Source organism: Coregonus clupeaformis, chromosome 9 (genome assembly GCF_020615455.1).
Source record: "Coregonus clupeaformis isolate EN_2021a chromosome 9, ASM2061545v1, whole genome shotgun sequence".
In the NCBI taxonomy this organism is placed as follows: Eukaryota; Metazoa; Chordata; class Actinopteri; order Salmoniformes; family Salmonidae; genus Coregonus; species Coregonus clupeaformis.
Window position 1 is genome coordinate 22,537,308 of NC_059200.1, and position 23,473 is coordinate 22,560,780.

Sequence of the window (23,473 nt, forward strand, 5' to 3'; positions counted from 1 at the left end):
TATTTCCTGCAACATTGTGTGTATCCTACAGCCCAAACTCGGATTCTTGTTAGGGACCAAAACAAAACCATTTGAAAAGAAGACCGTGCATAGAATTCCGAGTTTACATTTAGCCTAGCTAGTTTAGGAGAAAATAGTGGTTTACCTGGAATACGCCTACCACCAACCAACTTATATTTTTGGAGAGCACGTCAAGCTACTAAAGTATTTCATGGATTATCTGGTATGGTATTTCACTTTGCTTGTCATGCTGTCATGTGTGATAGCCAAAGGCGCTGTCTGGCTTTATTTACAATTTGACATAGACTAATTACCCCCCCATAAAAAAACGACAACAAAAAACAAAACAATTAATTGAGCACTGAGGGATTTGGAGGCTCTGTCTAGTTTTGGAGAACCCAATACAAGGGTCAATCTATCTGGTCTGGAGGAACACTAGTTTCTTGGCCATTAGGCTAACCAACAAAATTGCAACCATTGCAGCTGGGCCAAACAATCTTGGACCTCCCTTCTTAGCCATAATAGGCTGTTAGGCTATTTGGTTTTGTGATTCAGTTCTGAGCTACAGTAGTGTAGTCATACGGTCGGGTAATGCTGTCAGACTGAGATTATTATCTGAAGAGGAATCACCTGTAGGCCATCTGTTTTAAAGCTTGACTTTACTCATTCCAATATTTGGACGCATATTGGCGGGCTTCATCATATCTGTGTGTGTGTGCGCGCTGTTGTGTTTTTCTCATGGGCTTGTGTTTACATGTCAACATCTGCCCTCCAAATCTATCTCATCTGTAGAAGGAGATGGCCCCTATAAAGTAACAAACGATTGCGTCACACAGGGGGTGTGGGAACGTCATGTAGAGGTCTGATGACGTTTCAGGGGTCAGAATGGAGTATGGTGGACGTGACAAGATAGTGGCTATCTGTAACGGGGTGGTTCTCTAAACCAGCCTTGTTTTGCTGTGGTTGGGGGCTAGCCTTTAGACCATCTCTTCACGTAGTGCTTTTGACCTGTCATTGTGACTGTCTTTTTAGTTTACTGGGGTAGGCTCACGGAGAAGTTCACTACTCCTGCATTAATGCAGAATCATGCTATTCATGAATATGTTGTCCCTTGAACTGTAAAGTGCTTTCTCCCCTGGGAAGAACCGATAAGAAGTTTTCATAGGATTGAGCATTTCCTCAAGAAAGGAAGGAAGGCTGCTTAAAATAGCTCAGCATGTTGGCTGCAAACCAAGGGAGGAAGATGATGGACTTGCAGTATTGTACAGGCCTACATTTACACTTTACATTTTAGTCATTTAGCAGACGCTCTTATCCAGAACGACTTAAAGGAGCATTGGGCCAGTAACCGTAAGGTCGCTGGTTTGAATACCGGAGCAGAAAAGGTGAAAAATCTGTCGGTGCCCTTGAGCAAGGCACTTAACCCTAATTGGCTCCAGGACCGCCGTACTACTATGGCTGACCCTGTAAAACAACACATTTCACTGCACCTATGTCACAAAACATAAATATACACTACCGGTCAAAAGTTTTAGAACACCTACTCATTCAAGGGTTTTTCTTTATTTTTACTATTTTCTACATAGTAGAATAATAGTGAAGACATCAAAACTTTTTTGGTTACTACATGATTCCATATGTGTTATTTCATAGTTTTGATGTCTTCACTATTATTCTACAATGTAAAAATAAAGAAAACCCCTTGAATGAGTAGGTGTTCTAAAACTTTTGACCGGTAGTGTATATATTTCTTGTGCCTTGCTCAAGGGCACATAGACATATTTTTCACCTAGTCGGTTCGAAGATTAAAACCAGTGACCTTTCGGTTACTGGCCCAACGCTCTTAACCACTAGGCTACCTTGCACCACTAGACTAGACCTGGACTTGCATGTCTCTGCAAATCCCACCACTAGCTCTCTTGGTCATCAAGGAAAAAGTCCTGTAGTCAGAGAGCCCCCTTTTCTTACGACTATTTGTGATGAAGTCTTCTCCTTGTGTAACCAGGCAGATGTGGACTGTTGTAAACAAGCCTGTGTTTTAACTTAAAAAGGGATTGTTTAGGTAAGAACTCCAAACATAGAGGTATCTTAAGGTATCCTTTGTCATTTGATTCTGGGCAATTCCATGGTAACAGAGACTCACAACACATGCCAAGCCATTGATTGCAAAGTTTAATAAACCATCCACCTATATGCAGAAGTCTACTTTTAACACTTGCCACCGAACATTTTACTAAAACACATTTACTTGAGGAACAGTGCAGATGCAACGTTTTGTAACAGAAGGACAGTAAAATCTCCCTCAGTTTTTTATGTGACTACATTTTCTAAAAACTCTTAAATATCTAGGCTCTTTTGGTTATTGAACTACAGTAAGTGAAGTGGATCAACATCCATTATCAGAATGACGGTAACAGAATGACATCATAGGTCCTTGATCTTCTGCGCTATAGATGTGGGAAAGGAGTCAATGGAATGCATGCTTTCCATTGACCAGATTGGCGCACATTCAACAAATCTGATCTAACAACGTGGATATTCTTCAAATCCGTCATGATTGATGTATTGTAACAGGCCCACAATGTGGTTACTTAAGTCCGATTTTGATATATTGGGCTGTCTTCGCTGCATAACATATTTTGGTCGAGTTCGATTTACCTCTTTACCGCATTTATACAGAAATGCATAATTATGAATGTCATTCTCTTAATGGTGATGTACACTGCTCAAAAAAATAAACAACACAATGTAACTCCAAGTCAATCACACTTCTATGAAATCAAACTGTCCACTTAGGAAGCAACACTGATTGACAATACATTTCACATGCTGTTGTGCAAATGGAATAGACAACAGGTGGAAATTATAGGCAATTAGCAAGACACCCCCAATAAAGGACTGGTTTTGCAGGTGGTGACCACAGACCACTTCTCAGTTCCTATGCTTCCTGGCTGATGTTTTGGTCACTTTTGAATGCTGGCAGTGCTTTCACTCTAGTGGTAGCATGAGACGGAGTCTACAACCCACACAAGTGGCTCAGGTAGTGCAGCTCATCCAGGATGGCACATCAATGCGAGCTGTGTCTGTCAGCGTAGTGTCCAGAGCATGGAGGCGCTACCAGGAGACAGGCCAGTACATCAGGAGACGTGGAGGAGGCCGTAGGAGGGCAACAACCCAGCAGCAGGACCGCTACCTCCGCCTTTGTGCAAGGAGGAGCAGGAGGAGCACTGCCAGAGCCCTGCAAAATGACCTCCAGCAGGCCACAAATGTGCATGTGTCTGCTCAAACGGTCAGAAACAGACTCCATGAGGGTGGTATGAGGGCCCGACGTCCACAGGTGGGGGTTGTGCTTACAGCCCAACACGTGCAGGACGTTTGGCATTTGCCAGAGAACACCAAGATTGGCAAATTCGCCACTGGCACCCTGTGCTCTTCACAGATGAAAGCAGGTTCACACTGAGCACGTGACAGACGTGACAGAGTCTGGAGACGCCGTGGAGAACGTTCTGCTGCCTGCAACACCCTCCAGCATGACCGGTTTAGCGGTGGGTCAGTCATGGTGTGGGGTGGCATTTCTTTAGGGGGCCGCACAGCCCTCCATGTGCTCGCCAGAGGTAGCCTGACTGCCATTAGGTACCGAGATGAGATCCTCAGACCCCATATGCTGGTGCAGTTGGCCCTGGGTTCCTCCTAATGCAAGACAATGCTAGACCTCATGTGGCTGGAGTGTGTCAGCAGTTCCTGCAAGAGGAAGGCATTGATGCTATGGACTGGCCCACCCGTTCCCCAGACCTGAATCCAATTGAGCACATCTGGGACATCATGTCTCGCTCCATCCACCAACGCCACGTTGCACCACAGACTGTCCAGGAGTTGGCGGATGCTTTAGTCCAGGTCTGGGAGGAGATCCCTCAGGAGACCATCCGCCACCTCATCAGGAGCATTCCCAGGCGTTGTAGGGAGGTCATACAGGCACGTGGAGGCCACACACACTACTGAGCCTCATTTTGACTTGTTTTAAGGACATTACATCAAAGTTGGATCAGCCTGTAGTGTGGTTTTCCACTTTAATTTTGAGGGTGACTCCAAATCCAGACCTCCATGGGTTGATACATTTGATTTCCATTGATCATTTTGTGTGATTTTGTTGTCAGCACATTCAACTATGTAAAGAAAAAAGTATTTAATAAGATTATTTCATTCATTCAGATCTAGGATGTGTTATTTTAGTGTTCCCTTTATTTTTTTGAGCAGTGTATTTTGAATAGGTACAAAAAGGTAGAAAATTGTAATGTCCTCCTTTGCATGTTTGGGTATTATTCTACACACTGGCTATTATTTGGCCTCCCGAGTGGCGCAGCGGTCTAAGGCTCTGCATCGCAGTGCTAGAGGCGTCACTACAGATCCGGGTTCGATCCTGGGCTGTATCACAACCGGCCGTAGTCGGGAGTCCCATAGGGCGGCGCACAATTGGCCCAGTGTCGTCCGGTTTAGGGGAGGGTTTGGCCGGGGGGGCTTTACAATTAGGCCGTCATTGTAAATAAGAATTTGTTCTTAACTGACTTGCCTAGTTTTAAAAAAGGTTATATAAAAATAAATAAATAAAATATTCGAATGAGCTCCGCCCCCAAACAAGACCAAATTTGGTTGGTCCAAACTGGACCAAATCTTTACCAATCATAGACGTCTGTGTTTCACAAGTTTGGACATCACAGCACAGTAAAGTAGAGTTCAGTACAGGTCAGTAGAGCACAGTACAGTAAAGAAAAGTAGAGTGTAGTTCAGTACAGTAGAGTATAGGCCTATTACATCATACTGTACTTTTACTCATGTGTCCTACTGTACTGAACTATACTCCATTGTACTGAACTCTACTTTTCTTTAATTTGCTCTGCTCTACTGTACTGTGCTCTACTGCTCCATGCCCCCAGGACCAGGCTCCGTACAATGGGGGACCGTGCCTCTTCCTCCAACGCACCACGCCTATGGAACTCCCTTCCAGATAATGTCAGGGCTGTTCAGACGGTTGGAGCTTTTAAAGCAGACCTTAACACTCATCTCTATCAGCTGGCCTACCTTTCCCACTAGACTTCATTACATGGTTAGATATATTTGTTTTGTTTTTTTAAACTATTTTTCTATCTTCTATTTTATTTTATGCACTTTGAGATTATTGTAAAATAAAAAGCACCTTAAATGTATTTTTTTTAAAAAGATTATTATTGTTATTAAGATTTCCCATTGTGGCCAATTCAATTGCAGTCATTCTGTTCCAGATTTTTTTCCGGCACGTTTTAATCACTTAATAATTCATAAAATGTTATCAGTAAAAACACTAACTAATTGGACGTTCTTCCTTTCCTTGTTACTTCTGTGATCTTTCATAATCCTGAGGGAGCAAAATTAGAAAATATCTCAAAGATATGTGGGTTTTTGGAAACAGAATGACAAGACACTAGTACGTAATATTTCGTAAAACTTACAAAAGGCAAATCATTTCTGCAAAACAAAATATAAATGTTGATATTAGTTGGCAGGGGCCTTTACTACATTATGGTGTTTTGATGTATTTCTAATACCTTTTAAGATGTTCTTTAAGACCCCTTTTCCATCTGTGACAACAGAAATCAAACCCTTTGCTTATTCCTAATTTTTAGAATGGAAAATGGTTCCCAAAAATATAGACTCTTAGCTTTCATTTGATGCCACATTTGATATGCTCCTATAAACTTCACATGTTGGTGCTCATGGGTCTTTTTACATGGAAATTACCTTCTGTAACTTGCAGGGCCATTGACACTTATTACTGTAACAGACAATTAGGTTTTGTCTTTGGTGATGTGGAATTAGGCCTACACTAGGCTGTTCCCAGACCTGTTTGTGTCATGCTAAACAATGACCACAGGAGTTGGCAAGATGACACACAGATCTGGGATCAGACTAGTGATATTACTCTGAGTCTTCATGGAGTGGAACTGAACCCCACTAGACTACTTGACCAGAGGCAGTAAATACTGTAGTTAAATTAAAGATTAGCCACTCACTCTCCACTCTCCAGTCAACCCCAAGGATTACAATTTTCCATAGAATGTGTTGAGGAAAAACATTATTGGAGCACAGCAGTGCTTCACAGCTGTTTTGATGGGGAAAAAAACGGATCCACAGGAGATGTTTTAACTTAGATGGAATCGGTGGACCCGCTGCCCCTAACAGTTGGCACGGAGACGAGAGACCAATGTTTTGTTTAACTGGCAGTGCTGGGCTTCCTCCGCTATCAGAGCTGGACGACAGGGTGCGAGCTACTTTTCTGTTTATTGTATTCACATTTTACAACTTCTTTCTTTGCACACCCTCACACCACTCCTTTCAATTGTTGTATTATGGACACAGATTGAGTTCTAGATTTGGCCTGACATGGCGTGTGCTATTCAAAAAAGGACTTTGAGAATGTTCTGCTATGTTATAATCTGGCCTCACTATGAAAGAGGCTGATGATTTCAGTCAATGCTCTTAAAACACAGTGTGCTTTTTCTTCTCTGGTGAAAGAAATCATCATGAAATTAACGATCCCCTTAATTTAGTAGTAGTATCGTCTGGTAGATGGCAGATTTTGTCCTGGCAAGGATAGACAGCTAACTCTGCCCTTGATTGTGTCCCAAATAGCACCCTGTTCCCTATATAGTGCACTACTATGGGCCCTGGTCAAAAGTACTGCACTAAATAGGGAATAGTGTGCCATTTAGGATGCAGTCCATGTGTTTAACGCAGCTGGTCAGATGGTGACGTTTGACTCCTGAACAGATTCTACTGTCGACAATGACTGAATGACGGAGCAAGGCAAAAGGATGAAATATCGACAACAGTTGACGTCATGGCCTCACTTCATGCATGCCTAGTTTTGTAACACAGATCTTGAAACAGATCAGAGATAGGCCTAACACATAGAGATTAGAGCCATATATAGCCTATTTAGATGACATTTATGCAGACTATCTAAATATGGGTCTGGTATCATGTGGGGAATCAGTCACACTATCATTACCATTTCAATGGTAGTGTTTTCATTTGTTGCAAAATGGTTCTTGGGAAGACATCTGTGTACAGTAGGTTATATTGTCTGTTTACGAAATCTGACTACTCTTTGATATACTACATCCTCTTTGAGAAGTGAGGTCGTTTTGGATCTCGAGTCTTAATTTCAGCTCTTTCTATGGATGGCATTAAGAACCACAGGTGGAAACAGTTATGTTCTAGAGTCTCAAAGATTCCACTCTTTTTTTTTTTCCCTCACTGATTTTCTGTTTAACCTAATTAAGAAAATAAGTAACTTCCTTGACTAGTGCGTTTGTAGTCTCCTGGCTCTGTCCTCTCTTGCCACTGGGTACAAACTGGTTGAATCGACGTTGTTTCAATGTATTGTGACGTGGGATCTATGTGGAAAATACATTGGATTTGAAAAAATTCATCGACGTAGGGTAACATTTTTACCACAGGATTATGTCATCATGGTAACCAAATTTCAACAGATTTGTGTATGTTGAATTTGTACCTTTAAAACAATGTCATATCTTCAACGTGATATCCACTATTTAAAAAAATACTATAGGCTGGGCAGCACCTACTGGAGATGTATTTATCTACAGCTACCCTTTGGTCTCCCATCCAAGGTTTAACCAAGCCCTTAGCTATCATATTGTCACTTTCAAATGTGCTATCGTGAGAATGATTGTTGCGAGATCTTCACTTAAAAATGAAATAGATTCACTGTTGCTATCGAAGTCATTGCAAAGGGTAGGTTTAACAGAGCAAATGAAACGTGACCATACTTTATCACTCATATATCATCAATGATGCTATTTATGCCTATATGGCATTTGCAAAATAATCAACAGCTATTGTTTCAATTCAACCCAGATTTCAACAAAAAATAGACAATACAAGTGCATTTAAAGTTTGATTTGATTCAGTCCTATTCTTTAGCTTTGATTTTTGGTTAAGATGGAGACGTGAATCCAACATATCAATTTATTAATTTTATAGACAAACTGGAATTAAACCCAGACTAAGTCAGTGGCACAGATGGAACTATCCAAGCAGAACATACATCTCCTTCCAATGTTGATATTTGGTTGCGTTGACAACCAAACACAATTCAATATTACTTTTGAAATACAATAAATAGCCTATTAACTTGTTGACAAGTTATCAAATTATATGTTGGATTCATGTCTGCAACTCAACCAAAAATGAAAGAAAGGGATTAAGCCAGTGACTGTGGAGATCTTCACAAGTGCTGTAATAATCTGTGCAGAATCTCGAATGGCATTTATCACTTGCACCATGTACTTTTAATGTAATCTCAACTACAATCCAGGTCATTTGATTCTGCTATTTGATGAAGCACAGTGATAACACATTAAACTGTTGTATAAATAAACAAAATATCTGACATTGTATTCCCTTTTGAACTTTGCTGTGCTTTTAAATGGTTGAAAGTGCAGTGATAGACATTTGGGTGACAACTAAACCAAAAATCAGACATTGTTTTTCCATTGGAATTGGTTGGAATCTAATTTCCCAAGGTTTCAACAAATATTACCCAATTATCCACATTGAAATGGTGTGTTGTGCCCAGTGGGTTAAGTCGTCTCTTTTTCACAATTCAGTCTTAGTTAGATATCCTTATAATACTAATGAATCAAAGGATCATTGGAAAAAAGCCTGCCTATATGCCTCCCTTTTGTCAACAGATTGGCTAGCAGCTAAGATGGACTTTTCAGCCAACTCAAAGAATAGTTGTATTTGTGCGAGATGTGGAAACAAGTTTGTAAAACATTACCAAGACAGGAGTGAAAGGCTAGCCTATTGGTTCACATTTGTATGGAAAGGTTTTGAGGATAATAGTGTGAGAAGGAGCGTGAGAGAACAGACGGTTAACAGAATTAGACTACCTTTCAGATCTGCTTCTAATAAACTCTTCTGCAGGGCCTTACAGACTTTACCAGCTTACTGCAGCTTAATGAAATCAGGGTTTGGAAGGACGGTGGACGGTTGACGTTTTCGCATGTTTACTGTGTTATGAGGACCTTTTTAATCTTCAAACTGGACATCGATGTCTGACAGGGAAATGGAGCAATTGTCTGTGTTCCGGTAGGCCAGCCCTTTGTAGATCAGACAACCTAGCAGCCATACTAGCCCTTTCCCACTCTGCTGCACCACCAGTGTCGTAACTGTCGTTTGATCTAAATTAGTGTGAACAGATGTCCTGTCTCTCTATACTCTCTCTCTCTAGCCTCTATTTCCCAGATGAAGTTTCCTGAGAGCTGCTGATTGGCTTCGTTGGATCATAACTCTGACTAGAGTCCGGTCGCTTTCTTCCTGCTACTCAGTCGGCCTCTGTTTTGTCTTTCTCTCTGACTGTCCTCCATCTGTTGCTGTCAGTGACTCGTTGGTTGTTGAGGAAAGTGCGTGTTTAGCCGTGGACAATGTCTGAGTGCATGCATCTCACCCTATGCATTTGCAGGATTGCAGCCTATACGGTAAGGACAATAACATGCGTCTTAAACATAATAGCTTTGAATGTATCTTCCTCCATTTCTCCTGTCTGTTGATAAGTTAGTGTGATATTACAAGTCCCTTCCGAAATGGATATGGCCTTCTGCCCCACTCCTTGAAATGTGTGTTGATTGTACAGGTCTAGGGTACTCAACTCTGACCCTACGAGATCCGGAGCCTACTGGTTTTCTCTTCTACCTGATAATTAATTGCACACACCTGGGTTTACAGGTCTAAATCAGTCCCTGACTAGAGGGGAACAATGAAAAAATGCAGAGTTGAGTTTGAGGGGTATAGGTGATTATACTTGGCTTATACTGTAACTAGAGAGAGCAGTTTGGGCTGAGGCAGAGACCCACCTCTGCTCCAGGGCCTCTCACCCTCGGCCTCCAGGTAGGCAGGATTCCAGAAGGCAACTCGGAGCAGGCTTGTCCAGGCATGTTTACCTTCAGGATGACAGGAATGGCAGGAGTTTGGAATGTTCTGCTCCCTGAGCTCTGAAATTCCAGCTGTGCTAGGGAAGAGTGTTTTGATCTTAGGAGTCAGGAGACAATGCTTCAGTCTACTGCTGGTGATTTTGATTTGTGTTGGAGGAGCTAAAGTAATACGATTGTGGTAGTTTGCAGGGCTGGTCTGTTAATGTTCAGTATGAGATTGCATTGGGAAATGAAATCCAACCAACGCCAAAGTGTGGAATTATCTTAGATGTTGTGGTTGGACTGAACTCAGTAGTTATCAGATGTTCCTTGTCCAGTTGACCTTTGAGAGATGATGACCTACCAGCAAGCCAACAGATGGAAAGATATCTGCTATTATACCGTTATTACAGTACACTGGCTGCTTCGTTTTGTGGCTACATCTTCCAGCAGATATGTTTGATTGGTTTTGAGTGTGGCTCTGGTTAGCTAGGTCTAGGCTATGTGATAAATAGGGCCCAGGTTTGGTTGAGTCGCCAGGGCTCGTGGCTGTGGGTGTTAATGTCTGTCATTAGAGCTCTTTGGTCTTTAGTTGGAGTACTAATGGTGTTTAAAATAGCATTTATCTGCCTGTTTTCCTCCTGAGGGGATATAGGGATCACCTTGCTATAGTCGGTCAGACATTATCTTTATTCAACAGCCTCAGAGAACTGTGCTCAATGAACTGGAAAAAAGCGAGATGGTGGGCTACTCGGAGGCTACAGTAGACCACTAGGTCTACGATGTAACAACACATCTCCATACAGCAGGGAATTTGGAAAGGCTTAAAAATTGTCAGTAGATGCTTGAAATGGTGGGAAATATTTATGCCTGTGGTCTCAAATTCCAACCCCTGTTAGGGCCTAGGCTCAGTGGTATGGTCCGTCTACCAACCTACACTTGGTTGGTCAGTAGAGTGGTGATGTCTGGACCGGGAGAGAATGCTCAATATAGGCTATTGGGCTCCACCCGGCTCAATGCACTTCCTCACTTTGATAAAGCAGGATATGGCATCCCGGCCAGTCGGTCATTTCACCTCGCTGAGGGGAATAACCCACAGTTCAGTTATTCAGCAGAGAATGACCACGCCAACCACCCCTACGGCCTTCTGGGAAACGAGGGCCTTAACATTTTCACATTAACATTTTAGTCATTTAGCAGACGCTATTATCCAGAGCGACTAGGTTTAAGTGCCTTGCTAAAGGGCACAGACAGATTTTTCACCTAGTCGGCTCGGGGTTCGAACCAGCGACCATTCGGTTACTGGCCCAACGCTCTTAACCACTAGGCTACGAACCGCCCAAACAGGAGGCAATTAGAGAAAAAACCGATCCACTAAACGTGGGGACTGGGTGGGAACATGTGAACCTACCGGGTTGGAATGGGCCATTTTGAGTTAGGGGAAACAAAGATTGATTGATGTCCGCTTTGTGTTTCTCACTGATCTGTACCACTAACCCATAGGCCAGGGTGGAGGTAGCCTTGTTTACCGGACTTGAAGAAGTGTGGCTGTGGAAAGAGACTTGGGTGGAGGAGGAAGCTTGACCCCCATACTTGACTGGTCATTACATTCATAAGGATATTTCGGACTTAATCAAAGGTTTATCCAGCCCCAGTCATGAACATCGACTGATTTACTCATCTGATGAGCTTCAGATTTAGCTCATGATTTACCCTCTCACGAACAGCGTTTTGTGTGTTTTGGTCAGATTTTCTTTTACGATCATAGATTAGCAGGCAATGACTTAGCTTAGACAGTCTGAATGCAGGGCCAGGGAGAGAAAAAGCACTGTAGGGGCAGCATCCCAAATGACACCCTATTCCCTCTATAGTGCACAATTGTTGACCTGGGCCACATAGGGAATATAATTCTATTTGGGTCACACACTAGCTTTCTCTGCCAAACCAAACAGTCGGCCTCTGGGCTGTGGACAGCAGGGGACCACCTCACAGCTTAGCTCTTAGTGGGGGCTTTGCAGAGTCTGATGCTTGTTCTAACCTCCTGAAATATGAAATAAATCCCTCCTGCTCTCTGTTGCATTAGCACTCTACTTTACCACTGAGTGGAGGTAGATGACAGAGGAGTAATGTGGGCTAATGTCCTCATGTACACTTCTCCATGTCTCTTGGATGAGATGGCATAGTACGGTACAGACTTCCTGATTTCCTTGGGGTAGGGTATCTCTGAGATATCATCTCTTTCAGGCAGGTGAGAAAGAAAGACTTCTTTCTCGTAAAGATTCTAAAGGCTATAGATCAGTATTGATGATGATGTGTCCATTGACAGAAGACCAGAGGGATCTAGACCCGGTATAGGTTGGAGTGGTACGGTTTTCCATGTGTTGTGGATTTGTGTCGTCTTTTGATTGTTTTCAAGCCCAATTCTGCACTTCCTCAGTTTAGTTGTTCGTTCGTCCCACTCTTTCTTTCGAACCTCCAGTTCACAGTCCTGTGCCTGTTTCCTGTTGTTCCCCTCTGTCCTGTCCAGCAGGCCGTTTTCTCTGGCCTTGGCCTGGCACTGTCCACCGTGGTTACCATGGTGACCAGAATAAGGGGCACCTTGGTCACAGTGGGCAACTTCCTGTTGTGATTCTACACCTGTAGCTTTGCATTAGTAGTCCAGTCTGTTTCTGCTTTAATGTCTAGCCAACACCTCTCTTTGTTGACTCATTGCAGTCTATGGTTCATCGACAAGCCAAACTACAAACACCATGATGTATTATGAATAGTAGTCTGCTACAGCACAGACATTATGGCTCCAGGCTAGTTCTGATTCAGTGATGGTCTTCCCCCACGTTCAGTGTGTGATGTTTGTTCAGTGTGTAGTGTTATTAATGAGGCAAACTGAAACCTTCTTCACCTACTATCTTTATTATCAACACAAAGCAAACACACATCTTTACATGATAAGATAAGGCAGTTATTGGGTAATATATCGGACAAAGGTACAGTATCTTCCACATTCAGAGGGTGGGTGTGGAAAATGACCCACAGCTGCTACAAGTCTGGCTTTGCTGTAGTAAAATCAAATCAAATGTTATTTGTCACATGCGCCAAATACAACAGGTGTCGATCATACCTTGAAATGCTTACTTACAAGCCCTTAACCAACAATGCAGTTCAAGAAATAGAGTTAAGAAAATATTTACTAAATAAACTAAAGTAAAAAATAAAATAAAAAGTAACACAATAAAATAACAATAACGAGGCTATATACAGGGGGTACCGGTACCGAGTTAATGTGCTGGGGTACACGTTAGTCGAGGTAATATGTACATGTAGGTAGGGGTAAAGTGACTATGCATAGATAATAAACAGAGAGTAGTCCGGGTGGCCATTTGATTAATTGTAACTATTGTAATTATTCTGCACTATAGCCTATTTATTGCCTTACCTCCATAACTTGCTACATTTGCACACACTGTATATATATTTTCTGTTGTATTTCTGACTTTATGTTTTTTACCCCATATGTAACTCTGTGTTGTTTTTATTGCACTACTTTGCTTTATCTTGGCCAGGTCGCAGTTGTAAATGAGAACCTGTTCTCAACTGGCTTATCTGGTTAAATAAAGGTGAAATAAAATAAATAAAAAAATTGTTCAGCAGTCTTAGGATCAACCTAACTAACAAGGTGTCAATATTTAATAACTAAAGAACAAAGTCAATTTCTCACATTGTTTTTGTCTTGGCATGGCACTGATTTCTTAAGACACTAGCTGCAAATGGGGACATGGGATGGGTAGCGTTTAACTTTAATGTCATTGTTTTTATGAACTAAGTTGAAGAGAAACTTGATATGCATAGCACTACCTAAAACTAAAATAAAACTAACTTTAAAACCAAATGTTAGGCCTAAGTGTTTTTTTTTGTTAGGCCTAAGCAGATTTTATGAGCTAGGTCTATTTTGATGTTGATTGTGAAGTTTCGGAGAGCTCAGTCCCTACCTGCAGTATGGTCGCTGTCTGTCCTCAAGGCAGTGTTTTTCTGTCAGCGAGGAGGTAAAAATGCTTCCTTAACATAGCCTGGTGTCATCCGCTCCGATGACATGGAAGCAATCTCACACTCCTCCATTTCCTTCTTTCTGTGGTATTTTCAGAGCCAGCTAAGAATAGGCCAGAGATGGCTCTCTCAGGTCACAGCAAGCAGCCAGCTAAGAATAGGCCAGAGACAGAGACATAGCCGTGGGAAGTAGGGGTGTTGAAGGTGCTGCAGCACCCCCTGACAAATTGAAATGTTTCCAAAATTATATATTTACTCCTGTCTCAACACTGACAGGAGTAAACTGACTGAATTATTAAGTCTTATTGAAATGTTCACAGAACGTTATTTAACTACCCTAAAAAAAATCATTTCTGTTGTCAGAACTTTAATAAAACCTTCCAGGAAAACTTTCAGGGAACCACAGAAAGACCTAAAAATGTACATTCCCAAAACAGGCGAAATTGTCACTTCCGTTCTCAGAACGTTACATAAAAAAAAAAGTTTTAACGGTCAGGAAACGTATGGCTTCATTCCCAGAACCAAAAACGTACGTTCCCACAACTTCCAAGGAACCAAATATGCTTGCTGGGAAGGGTTTTGGAAGCTCACCCTAGTAATTTGACTGTCAGTCCTGTCTTGAATAGAGTACCACAGTATGAGTCATAATACCCATAAAACCTAGCAGTCAAACAGGGAAATGGTTCCAATCGTTTTTCCACCATTTATTTTTCCCATATTGGATTTTAGAAACACTTAAAATAAGGGCTGTGTTTTGTGTAGGCTTACCCTGGTGTGAAGTTTTGATAACAGTGTAAATCTCTCTAGGACAGGGTGACTTTTATCAATATATTCACCTGTATTTACCCCCCAAAAATGAAATGCTAACGTGGCTATCATAAAGAACTACAAATACCATGATGGTCTGGACAAGACTGCCGAATTGAGGCAAAGGTAGGAATCTCTGGATTAACTATCTGTTAGCTAAATGTATACTGAACAAAAATATAAACGCAACATGCAACAATTTCATTGATTTTACTGTTACAGTTCATATGAAGAAATCAGTCAATTGAAATTCATTAGCTGCTAATCTATGGATTTCACATGACTGGGAATAGAGATATGCGTCTGTTGCTCACAGATACCTTAAAAAAATGGGCCTCACAATGGGCCTCAGGATCTCGTCACAGTATTTTTGTGTATTCAAATTGCTATAGATAAAATGCAGTTGTGTTTGTTGTCCGTAGCTTATGCCTGCCAATACCATAACCCCACCGCCACCATGGGGCACTCTGTTCACAACATCGCCCACCTGACGTTGTGAGGCTGTTTGGACATACTGCCATGTTCTCTAAAATGACGTAGTAGGTGGCTTATGGTAGAGAAATGAACATTCAATTCTCTGGCAACAGCTCTGGTGGACATTCCCCCAGTCAGCATGCCAATTGCATGCTTCCTCAAAACTTGAGGCATTGTGTTGTGTGACCAAACTGCACATTTTAGCGTAGCCTTTTATTGTCCCCAGCACAAGGTGCACCTGTGTAATTATCATGCTGTTTAATCAGTTTCTTGATTTGCCACACCTGTCAAGGTGGATGGATTATCTTGGCAAAGGAGAAACGCTCACTAACAGGGATGTAAACAAATATGTGAACAAAATCTGAGCGAAATAAGCTTTTTGTGCGTATATACATTTCTGGGATCTTTACATGTGGGTGTGTCTTGTTGCTCCTGACCATCTCTTATAGCAAGGCTGCAGTAAGGGTCTGCAAGGACTCCCTCAGATAGGACTCATGGCTGTTGATCAACTGGTTCAATCTGTTGGTCATGCTCCTAACCCCCAACTCTCTCTCTCCATGAGTTCCTAACTACAAACATAGTCAAGTTGTCTGTTTGTTCGTAGACATGCCAGTCTGGTATAGGGCTACTGGAGCTTGGTCATCTAATCTTGTAGTCTGTTGAAATTCTCAGTCAGGGAAAGGGAAACAATTGACTTGGGCAGTAGTGAAGGAACATGCTGGCGCATGCCACCTGGTGGTGGAGTTGAAATAATGAACAAATTCACAAGATGGAAATTTAACTAATTCTGGGTAGTTGAGGAACAGAATTTGTCTAATTTTGAACTTTTGTAAAAATGTGTTCTGAAAACGGCAATATTGTCAACCATCTTGTGTCTGCTTTGTAACAGAATGTGATTTAGTCCTTCCTCATGAGAGCTGAGCAGCCTGCCATCTCATTTAGAGCTACACATACACAATCCATGTCTCAAGGCTTAAAAATCCTTCTTTAACCTGTATCTTCCCCTTCATCTACACTGATTTGAAGTCGATTTAACAGGTGACATCAATAAGGGATCATAGCTTTCACCTGGATTCACCTGGTCAGTCTATGTCATGGAAAGATCAGGTGTTCATAATGTTTTGTACACTCAGTGTAGATTGTGTATGCTGCCACAGTGCCTATCATAACCACCAGAGAGCAGTCTCTTCCCATGTAATGGTATAGTAGTCGATGGGTGGGGTACACTGTCCCTGACTCTGTGCTGTTAGCACTCATAGTCTGAGAATGGTATACCGATGTCGACTTTCTAAATGTCAACCTGACCTACCTTTTTTGTCCTTTCCTGTATATGTTATGGTAAGATCAATTTGTTTTAAGCTTCTATTTCAGACTCCAGTAGGCTACACATGCAGGTCTGTAAGTGGTACCACTGAGGAACATGTTTATCCGGTGCAACATCTGTGCAACATAAAGGGCTTGTCTTGTCTTATCTCCTTCCACAAGGGGAGATCAGTGGGCTGTTGTTTATATAGTACTAATACTATGGTCACCGGATTGCATCTGAATTGAAATGAAAGCGAAGAGGAGAAAGGACACAATGTTTTTTTTTCTCTCCAGATCTTACATGATCTTTGTCTGGAAACAGATGTGATCCTGCCCGACATCTCCAGAGTGGCGTACTCAGTGACAGAACAGACGTCAGTAGTGACACAGAGTAGATCAGTGGGTGACTCGGGTGCCGAATCCAAACACCACAACACAGATTCCCTGTACTCTAGCTCTGGCCATCAGACCCATCATAACTGATCTCTGACTCTGCGTCCCTTCTCTCAACCCCTCCCCCCATCTTCCCTATCCATCTTTTATCTCTCTATCCCTCTCTCTCTTTCTCTCTGTCTTTCTGTGTCCCTCCTCTACTCTTCTCTTCATCCATACCACCAGTGTTTCAGGACACTGTGCTGCAAAGGACCGCCCTCTCCCAGACCTGAGTATGACCTGGTGTGTATTGGACTCACCGGCTCAGGGAAGACCAGTCTACTGTCCAGACTCTGCAGTGAAGCCACAGACAACATCGGGCCAACCACGGGTGAGACTCGCTTCACCAGAAGAAATCACTTTTCAAGTCCAAATGCTCCTTACACAGATAGGCCTATACCACGTTTTTTTTGCAGTACAACATTCAAGTATACCATGCACTGAAACATTTAACCATCAGTAGTTAAGTGGTGAGCATTCAGACATCTTCCCTACCTGCTGAAAGAACAGGATATAAGCCTTTCCCAACACATGTGCATGTGCTTTAGGCCTACATGTGCTGAATACATGTGCTTTCTCTTGCCGCTTATTAAGCAAGGTCTGCCATATCTCCCCGTGTGAAGCTTTACATGTCATTCTCTTTTCTAGGTTTTAGCATCAAAGCTGTTCCATTCCAGAATGCCGTTCTAAACGTGAAGGAACTCGGAGGTAATTCCTTCACCTATTTTCGTTCGTGATGGAAACGCGTTGTTCAAGTTTTTGGGGTACTCAGGTTTTCTAGTTCAGTGGGCAAAACGTTTTTGAAAAGTAATGGGTCTTATTGTTGGACAAGTATAGATGGGACTTCCTCCATTTCAAAAAGTGTTCTCCCATTCCTTGCGAACTGAACATAACCCTAGCTATATACACTCCAGCAATATCAGAACATTCCCATATATATGAACCCCCAAAGGATCTAAAACAATGTTCATCAACTTTTCCTTTGCTAGCTAAATATTAGAGTCCCCTAAAATAGTAAATGTTATTGAGACCTTGAATGACACACATCCTGTATAGAGATGAGTCATAGTTATCTCTCCACTTTGATGAAGAAAGCAATGTGTCGGACAGACACGACACGCAAATGAAGTAGCCAACACATTCACTCAAATGTCACTCGCCCGCTGTGTGTGCAACTGTGTGGGTCAGAGAGGCAGTAATGCGTAAGTCCTTTCTGCGGTATACATGTGTTTGTGTGTGCCTGTGCCTGTGTGGACTGGGCCATATGACATCATTGGTGTGTACAGTGACTCTCCCTTTGTTCCAGACAGGGATACCCTAGCTGCTGTTTAGTTCTGTTCGCCGGGGGGGGGGGTCTGTTTTGTCTTTTTAGTTCCGTCACTAAATAATGAATCATTGGGTGTCTCTGGGAGTTAGGGAGACAGGACTGTGGTGGTTGAATCTGATCTGTGAGATGTTTGCAGGTCACCAGGTCATACAGCGCTGTGTATTGTTTCTGTTTGGCTCTGTCTTTATCTCCCTGACAGTAGTCGTGTCTGTCTGCTAGGGATTGTAGTGTTTTTGGTTCGTCTGCCCTCTGGCTGAGATGTTTTTGGTTGGTCTCTGTGATGTTTTCGGTCTGTGTGTGTCTTTATGAGAGATGAGATGGGAGTTCAAAACAGAGGGATTCCTCACAGCCTGTTTCTCGTCAGTGGGATGATGACATCATGCTGTCTGTCTGTCTGTCTGTCTGTCTGTCTGTCTGTCTGTCTGTCTGTGGCTCTTTCTCTATTAATATTTCCTCGATTCCTCACATCATCTCTCCATGCACACCTCTTTTCCCAAAAGAAGGTCAGAGGGGGGGACCTTCTCCTCCAATACAGTTGACAAGGAGTTGAGGAAACAGGATGTGAGGAATCGTGTAAAGAAAAATGAAGATAGGGTCTTTGAGATATTGTCTGTGTACCAGGTCGGTGGGTGGATCGCACCAGGGAAGGACTTCTCAGCTCTGATGCTCTAGTGCCTCAAGTACTCCCAACAGTACACGTTTTCGTTATAGCCCTGGACAAACTCACCTCAATCAACACATTGAGGGCTTGATGATTAGTTGATAAGTTGAATCAGGTGTGCTTGTCCAGGGTTACAATAAAAATGTGTACTGTTGGGGGTACTCGAGGACCAAGGTTGGGAAACACTGCTCTAGTGTAAACCAGACCAGTGATGTGTCCCAAATGGCACCCTATTCCCAATGGGCCCTGGTTAAAAGTAGTCCATTATATAGGGAATAGAGTGCCATTTGGGATGCACAAAGTGTGTAGCAGCCAGTTAGTCAGTGTGTAGCAGCCAGCCAGTCAGTGTGTAGCAGCCAGCCAGTCAGTGTGTAGCAGCCAGCCAGTCAGTGTGTAGCAGCCAGCCAGTCAGTGTGTAGCAGCCAGCCAGTCAGTGTGTAGCAGCCAGCCAGTCAGTGTGTAGCAGCCAGCCAGTCAGTGTGTAGCAGCCAGCCAGTCAGTGTGTAGCAGCCAGCCAGTCAGTGTGTAGCAGCCAGCCAGTCAGTGTGTAGCAGCCAGCTAGTCAGTGTGTAGCAGCCAGTTAGTCAGTGTGTAGCAGCCAGCCAGTCAGTGTGTAGCAGCCAGCCAGTCAGTGTGTAGCAGCCAGCCAGTCAGTGTGTAGCAGCCAGCCAGTCAGTGTGTAGCAGCCAGTTAGTCAGTGTGTAGCAGCCAGCCAGTCAGTGTGTAGCAGCCAGCCAGTCAGTGTGTAGCAGCCAGCCAGTCAGTGTGTAGCAGCCAGTTAGTCAGTGTGTAGCAGCCAGCCAGTCAGTGTGTAGCAGCCAGCCAGTCAGTGTGTAGCAGCCAGTTAGTCAGTGTGTAGCAGCCAGCCAGTCTGTGTGTAGCAGCCAGTTAGTCAGTGTGTAGCAGCCAGTTAGTCAGTGTGTAGCAGCCAGTTAGTCAGTGTGTAGCAGCCAGCCAGTCTGTGTGTAGCAGCCAGCCAGTCTGTGTGTAGCAGCCAGTTAGTCAGTGTGTAGCAGCCAGCCAGTCAGTGTGTAGCAGCCAGTTAGTCAGTGTGTAGCAGCCAGCCAGTCAGTGTGTAGCAGCCAGTTAGTCAGTGTGTAGCAGCCAGCCAGTCTGTGTGTAGCAGCCAGCCAGTCTGTGTGTAGCAGCCAGTTAGTCAGTGTGTAGCAGCCAGCCAGTCAGTGTGTAGCAGCCAGTTAGTCAGTGTGTAGCAGCCAGTTAGTCAGTGTGTAGCAGCCAGCCAGTCTGTGTGTAGCAGCCAGCCAGTCTGTGTGTAGCAGCCAGTTAGTCAGTGTGTAGCAGCCAGCCAGTCAGTGTGTAGCAGCCAGTTAGTCAGTGTGTAGCAGCCAGCCAGTCTGTGTGTAGCAGCCAGCCAGTCTGTGTGTAGCAGCCAGTTAGTCAGTGTGTAGCAGCCAGCCAGTCAGTGTGTAGCAGCCAGTTAGTCAGTGTGTAGCAGCCAGCCAGTCAGTGTGTAGCAGCCAGTTAGTCAGTGTGTAGCAGCCAGCCAGTCTGTGTGTAGCAGCCAGTTAGTCAGTGTAGCAGCCTAGTCAGTGTAGCAGCCAGTTAGTCAGTGTGTAGCAGCCAGTTAGTCAGTGTGTAGCAGCCAGCCAGTCAGTGTGTAGCAGCCAGCCAGTCAGTGTGTAGCAGCCAGCCAGTCAGTGTGTAGCAGCCAGCCAGTCAGTGTGTAGCAGCCAGCCAGTCAGTGTGTAGCAGCCAGCCAGTCAGTGTGTAGCAGCCAGTTAGTCAGTGTGTAGCAGCCAGCCAGTCATGTGTGTAGCAGCCAGCCAGTCAGTGTGTAGCAGCCAGCCAGTCAGTGTGTAGCAGCCAGCCAGTCAGTGTGTAGCAGCCAGCCAGTCAGTGTGTAGCAGCCAGCCAGTCAGTGTGTAGCAGCCAGCCAGTCAGTGTGTAGCAGCCAGCCAGTCAGTGTGTAGCAGCCAGCCAGTCAGTGTGTAGCAGCCAGCCAGTCAGTGTGTAGCAGCCAGCCAGTCAGTGTGTAGCAGCCAGCCAGTCTGTGTGTAGCAGCCAGTTAGTCAGTGTGTAGCAGCCAGCCAGTCAGTGTGTAGCAGCCAGCCAGTCAGTGTGTAGCAGCCAGCCAGTCAGTGTGTAGCAGCCAGCCAGTCAGTGTGTAGCAGCCAGCCAGTCTGTGTGTAGCAGCCAGTTAGTCAGTGTGTAGCAGCCAGTTAGTCAGTGTGTAGCAGCCAGCCAGTCAGTGTGTAGCAGCCAGCCAGTCAGTGTGTAGCAGCCAGCCAGTCAGTGTGTAGCAGCCAGCCAGTCAGTGTGTAGCAGCCAGCCAGTCAGTGTGTAGCAGCCAGCCAGTCTGTGTGTAGCAGCCAGTTAGTCAGTGTGTAGCAGCCAGTTAGTCAGTGTGTAGCAGCCAGTTAGTCAGTGTGTAGCAGCCAGTTAGTCAGTGTGTAGCAGCCAGCCAGTCAGTGTGTAGCAGCCAGTGTGTAGCAGCCAGTTAGTCAGTGTGTAGCAGCCAGTTAGTCAGTGTGTAGCCTAGGCATCTGAAAACACTAATCTCACACCATGCATGATGTCATAGCATTTGTGGAAAATGTGGTTTCTATTATTGTCACACGTGATTGTAATGCAATATGTTTTCTGGTAAACTGGCTTGTGGTCATGTTTTCTGTTCATCTAAAGTTACATATATACACTGAGTAGACAAAACACCTGATCTTTCCATGACATAGACTGACCAGGTGCATCCAGGTGAAAGCTATGATCCCTTATTGATGTCACTTGTTAAATCCACTTCAATCAGTGTAGATGAAGGGGAGGAGTCAGGTTAAAGAAGGATTTTTAAGCCTTGAGACGATTGAGACATGGATTGTGTATGTGTGCCATTCAAGACAAAACATGTAAGTGCCTTTTAAACGGGGTATGGTAGTAGGTGCCAGGTGCACCGGTTTGTGTCAAGAACTGCAACGTTGCTGGGGTTTTCACACTGCAGTTTCCTGTGTGTATCAAGAATGGTCCACCACCCAAAGGACATCCAGCCAACTTGACACAACTGTGGGAAGCATTGGAGTCAACATGGGCCAGCATCCCTGTGGAATGCTTTCGATACATCGTAGAGTCCATGCCCCAACGAATTGAGGCTGTTCTGAAGGGCAAAGGGGGTGCAACTCAATATTAGGAAGGTATTCTTAATGTTTTGTAGATTACCAAAAGTTTGTGGACACCTGCTTGTTGAACATCTCATTCCAAAATCATGTGCATTAATATGGAGTTGGTCCCCCCGCTTTGCTGCTATTACAGCCTCCACTCTTCTGGGAAGGCTTTCCACTAGATGTAGCAACATTGCTGCGGGGACTTGCTTCCAATCAGCCACAAGAGTATTAGTGAGGTCGGGCACTGATGTTGGGCGATTAGGCCTGGCTCGCAGTCGGCATTCCAATTAATTCCAAAGGTGTTCGATGGGGTTGAGGTCAGGGCTCTGTGCAGGCCAGTCAAGTTCTTCCACACCGATATCGACAAACCATTTCTGTATGGAACTCGCTTTGTGCAAGGGGGCATTGTCATGCTGAAACAGGAACAGGCCTTCCCCAAACTGTTGCCACAAAGTTGGAAGCACAGAATCATCTAGAATGTAATTGTATGCTGTAGCGTTAACATTTCCCTTCACTGGAACTAAGGGGCCTAGCCCGAACCATGAAAAACAGCCCCAGACCATTATTCCTCTTCCAACAAACTTTATAGTTGGCACTATGCATTAGGGAAGGTAGCATTCTCCTGGCATCCGCCAAACCCAGAATCGTCCGTCGGACTGCCAGATGGTGAAGCGTAATTAATCACTCCAGAGAATGCATTTCCACTGCTCCAGAGTCCAATGGCGGCAAGCTTTACACCACGCCAGCTGACGCTTGGCATTGCGCATGGTGATCTTAGACTTGTTTGTGGCTGCTCGGCCATGTAAACCCATTTAATGAAGCTCCGGACAAACAGTTATTGTGCTGACGTTGCTTCCACAGGCAGTTTGGAACTCGGTAGTGAGTTTTGCAACTGAGGACAGACGATTTTTACGTGCTACGCGCTTCAGCACTCAGCGGTCCTGTTCTGTGAGTTTGTGTGGCCTACCACATTGCGGCTGAGCCGTTGTTGCTCCTAGATGTTTCCACTTCACAATAACAGCACTTACAGTTGATCGGGGCAGCTCTAGCAGGGCAGAAATGTGATGAACTGACTATGACGGTGCCACGTTGAAAGTCACTGAGCTCTTCAGTAAGGCCATTCTACTACCAATGTTTGTCTATGGAGATTGCATGGCTGTGTGCTCGATTTTATACACCTGTCAGCAACGGGTGTGGCTGAAATAGCCGAATCCACTAATTTGAAGGGGTGTCCACATACTTTTGTACATACATACTGTGGCGTACAGCAGGTCAGCCACCAGGGGAAGACTCGTCGAGGCCTGGTAACAGATGGAGTAGAGCGTCTGCTAAATGACTTAAA

At 44.0% G+C, this 23,473-nt stretch overlaps 1 protein-coding gene across 2 annotated transcripts in view; it reads left to right on the forward strand.

Annotated features, from left to right (window-relative positions):
• Positions 1–23,473, forward strand: part of LOC121573481 (ADP-ribosylation factor-like protein 15) — an 83,137-nt gene continuing 59,664 nt past the window's right edge. The window contains exons 1-3 of one of the 2 annotated variants that reach the window (XM_041885515.1): positions 1–223; positions 17,217–17,361; positions 17,679–17,738. In XM_041885515.1, coding sequence (XP_041741449.1) covers positions 212–223; positions 17,217–17,361; positions 17,679–17,738 — 217 coding nt within the window. In that variant the 5' untranslated portion in view covers positions 1–211. Of the gene's footprint in view, positions 224–9,299; positions 9,540–17,216; positions 17,362–17,678; positions 17,739–23,473 lie in introns of those variants that run through there. The other variant, XM_041885514.1, reaches the window with a different exon arrangement.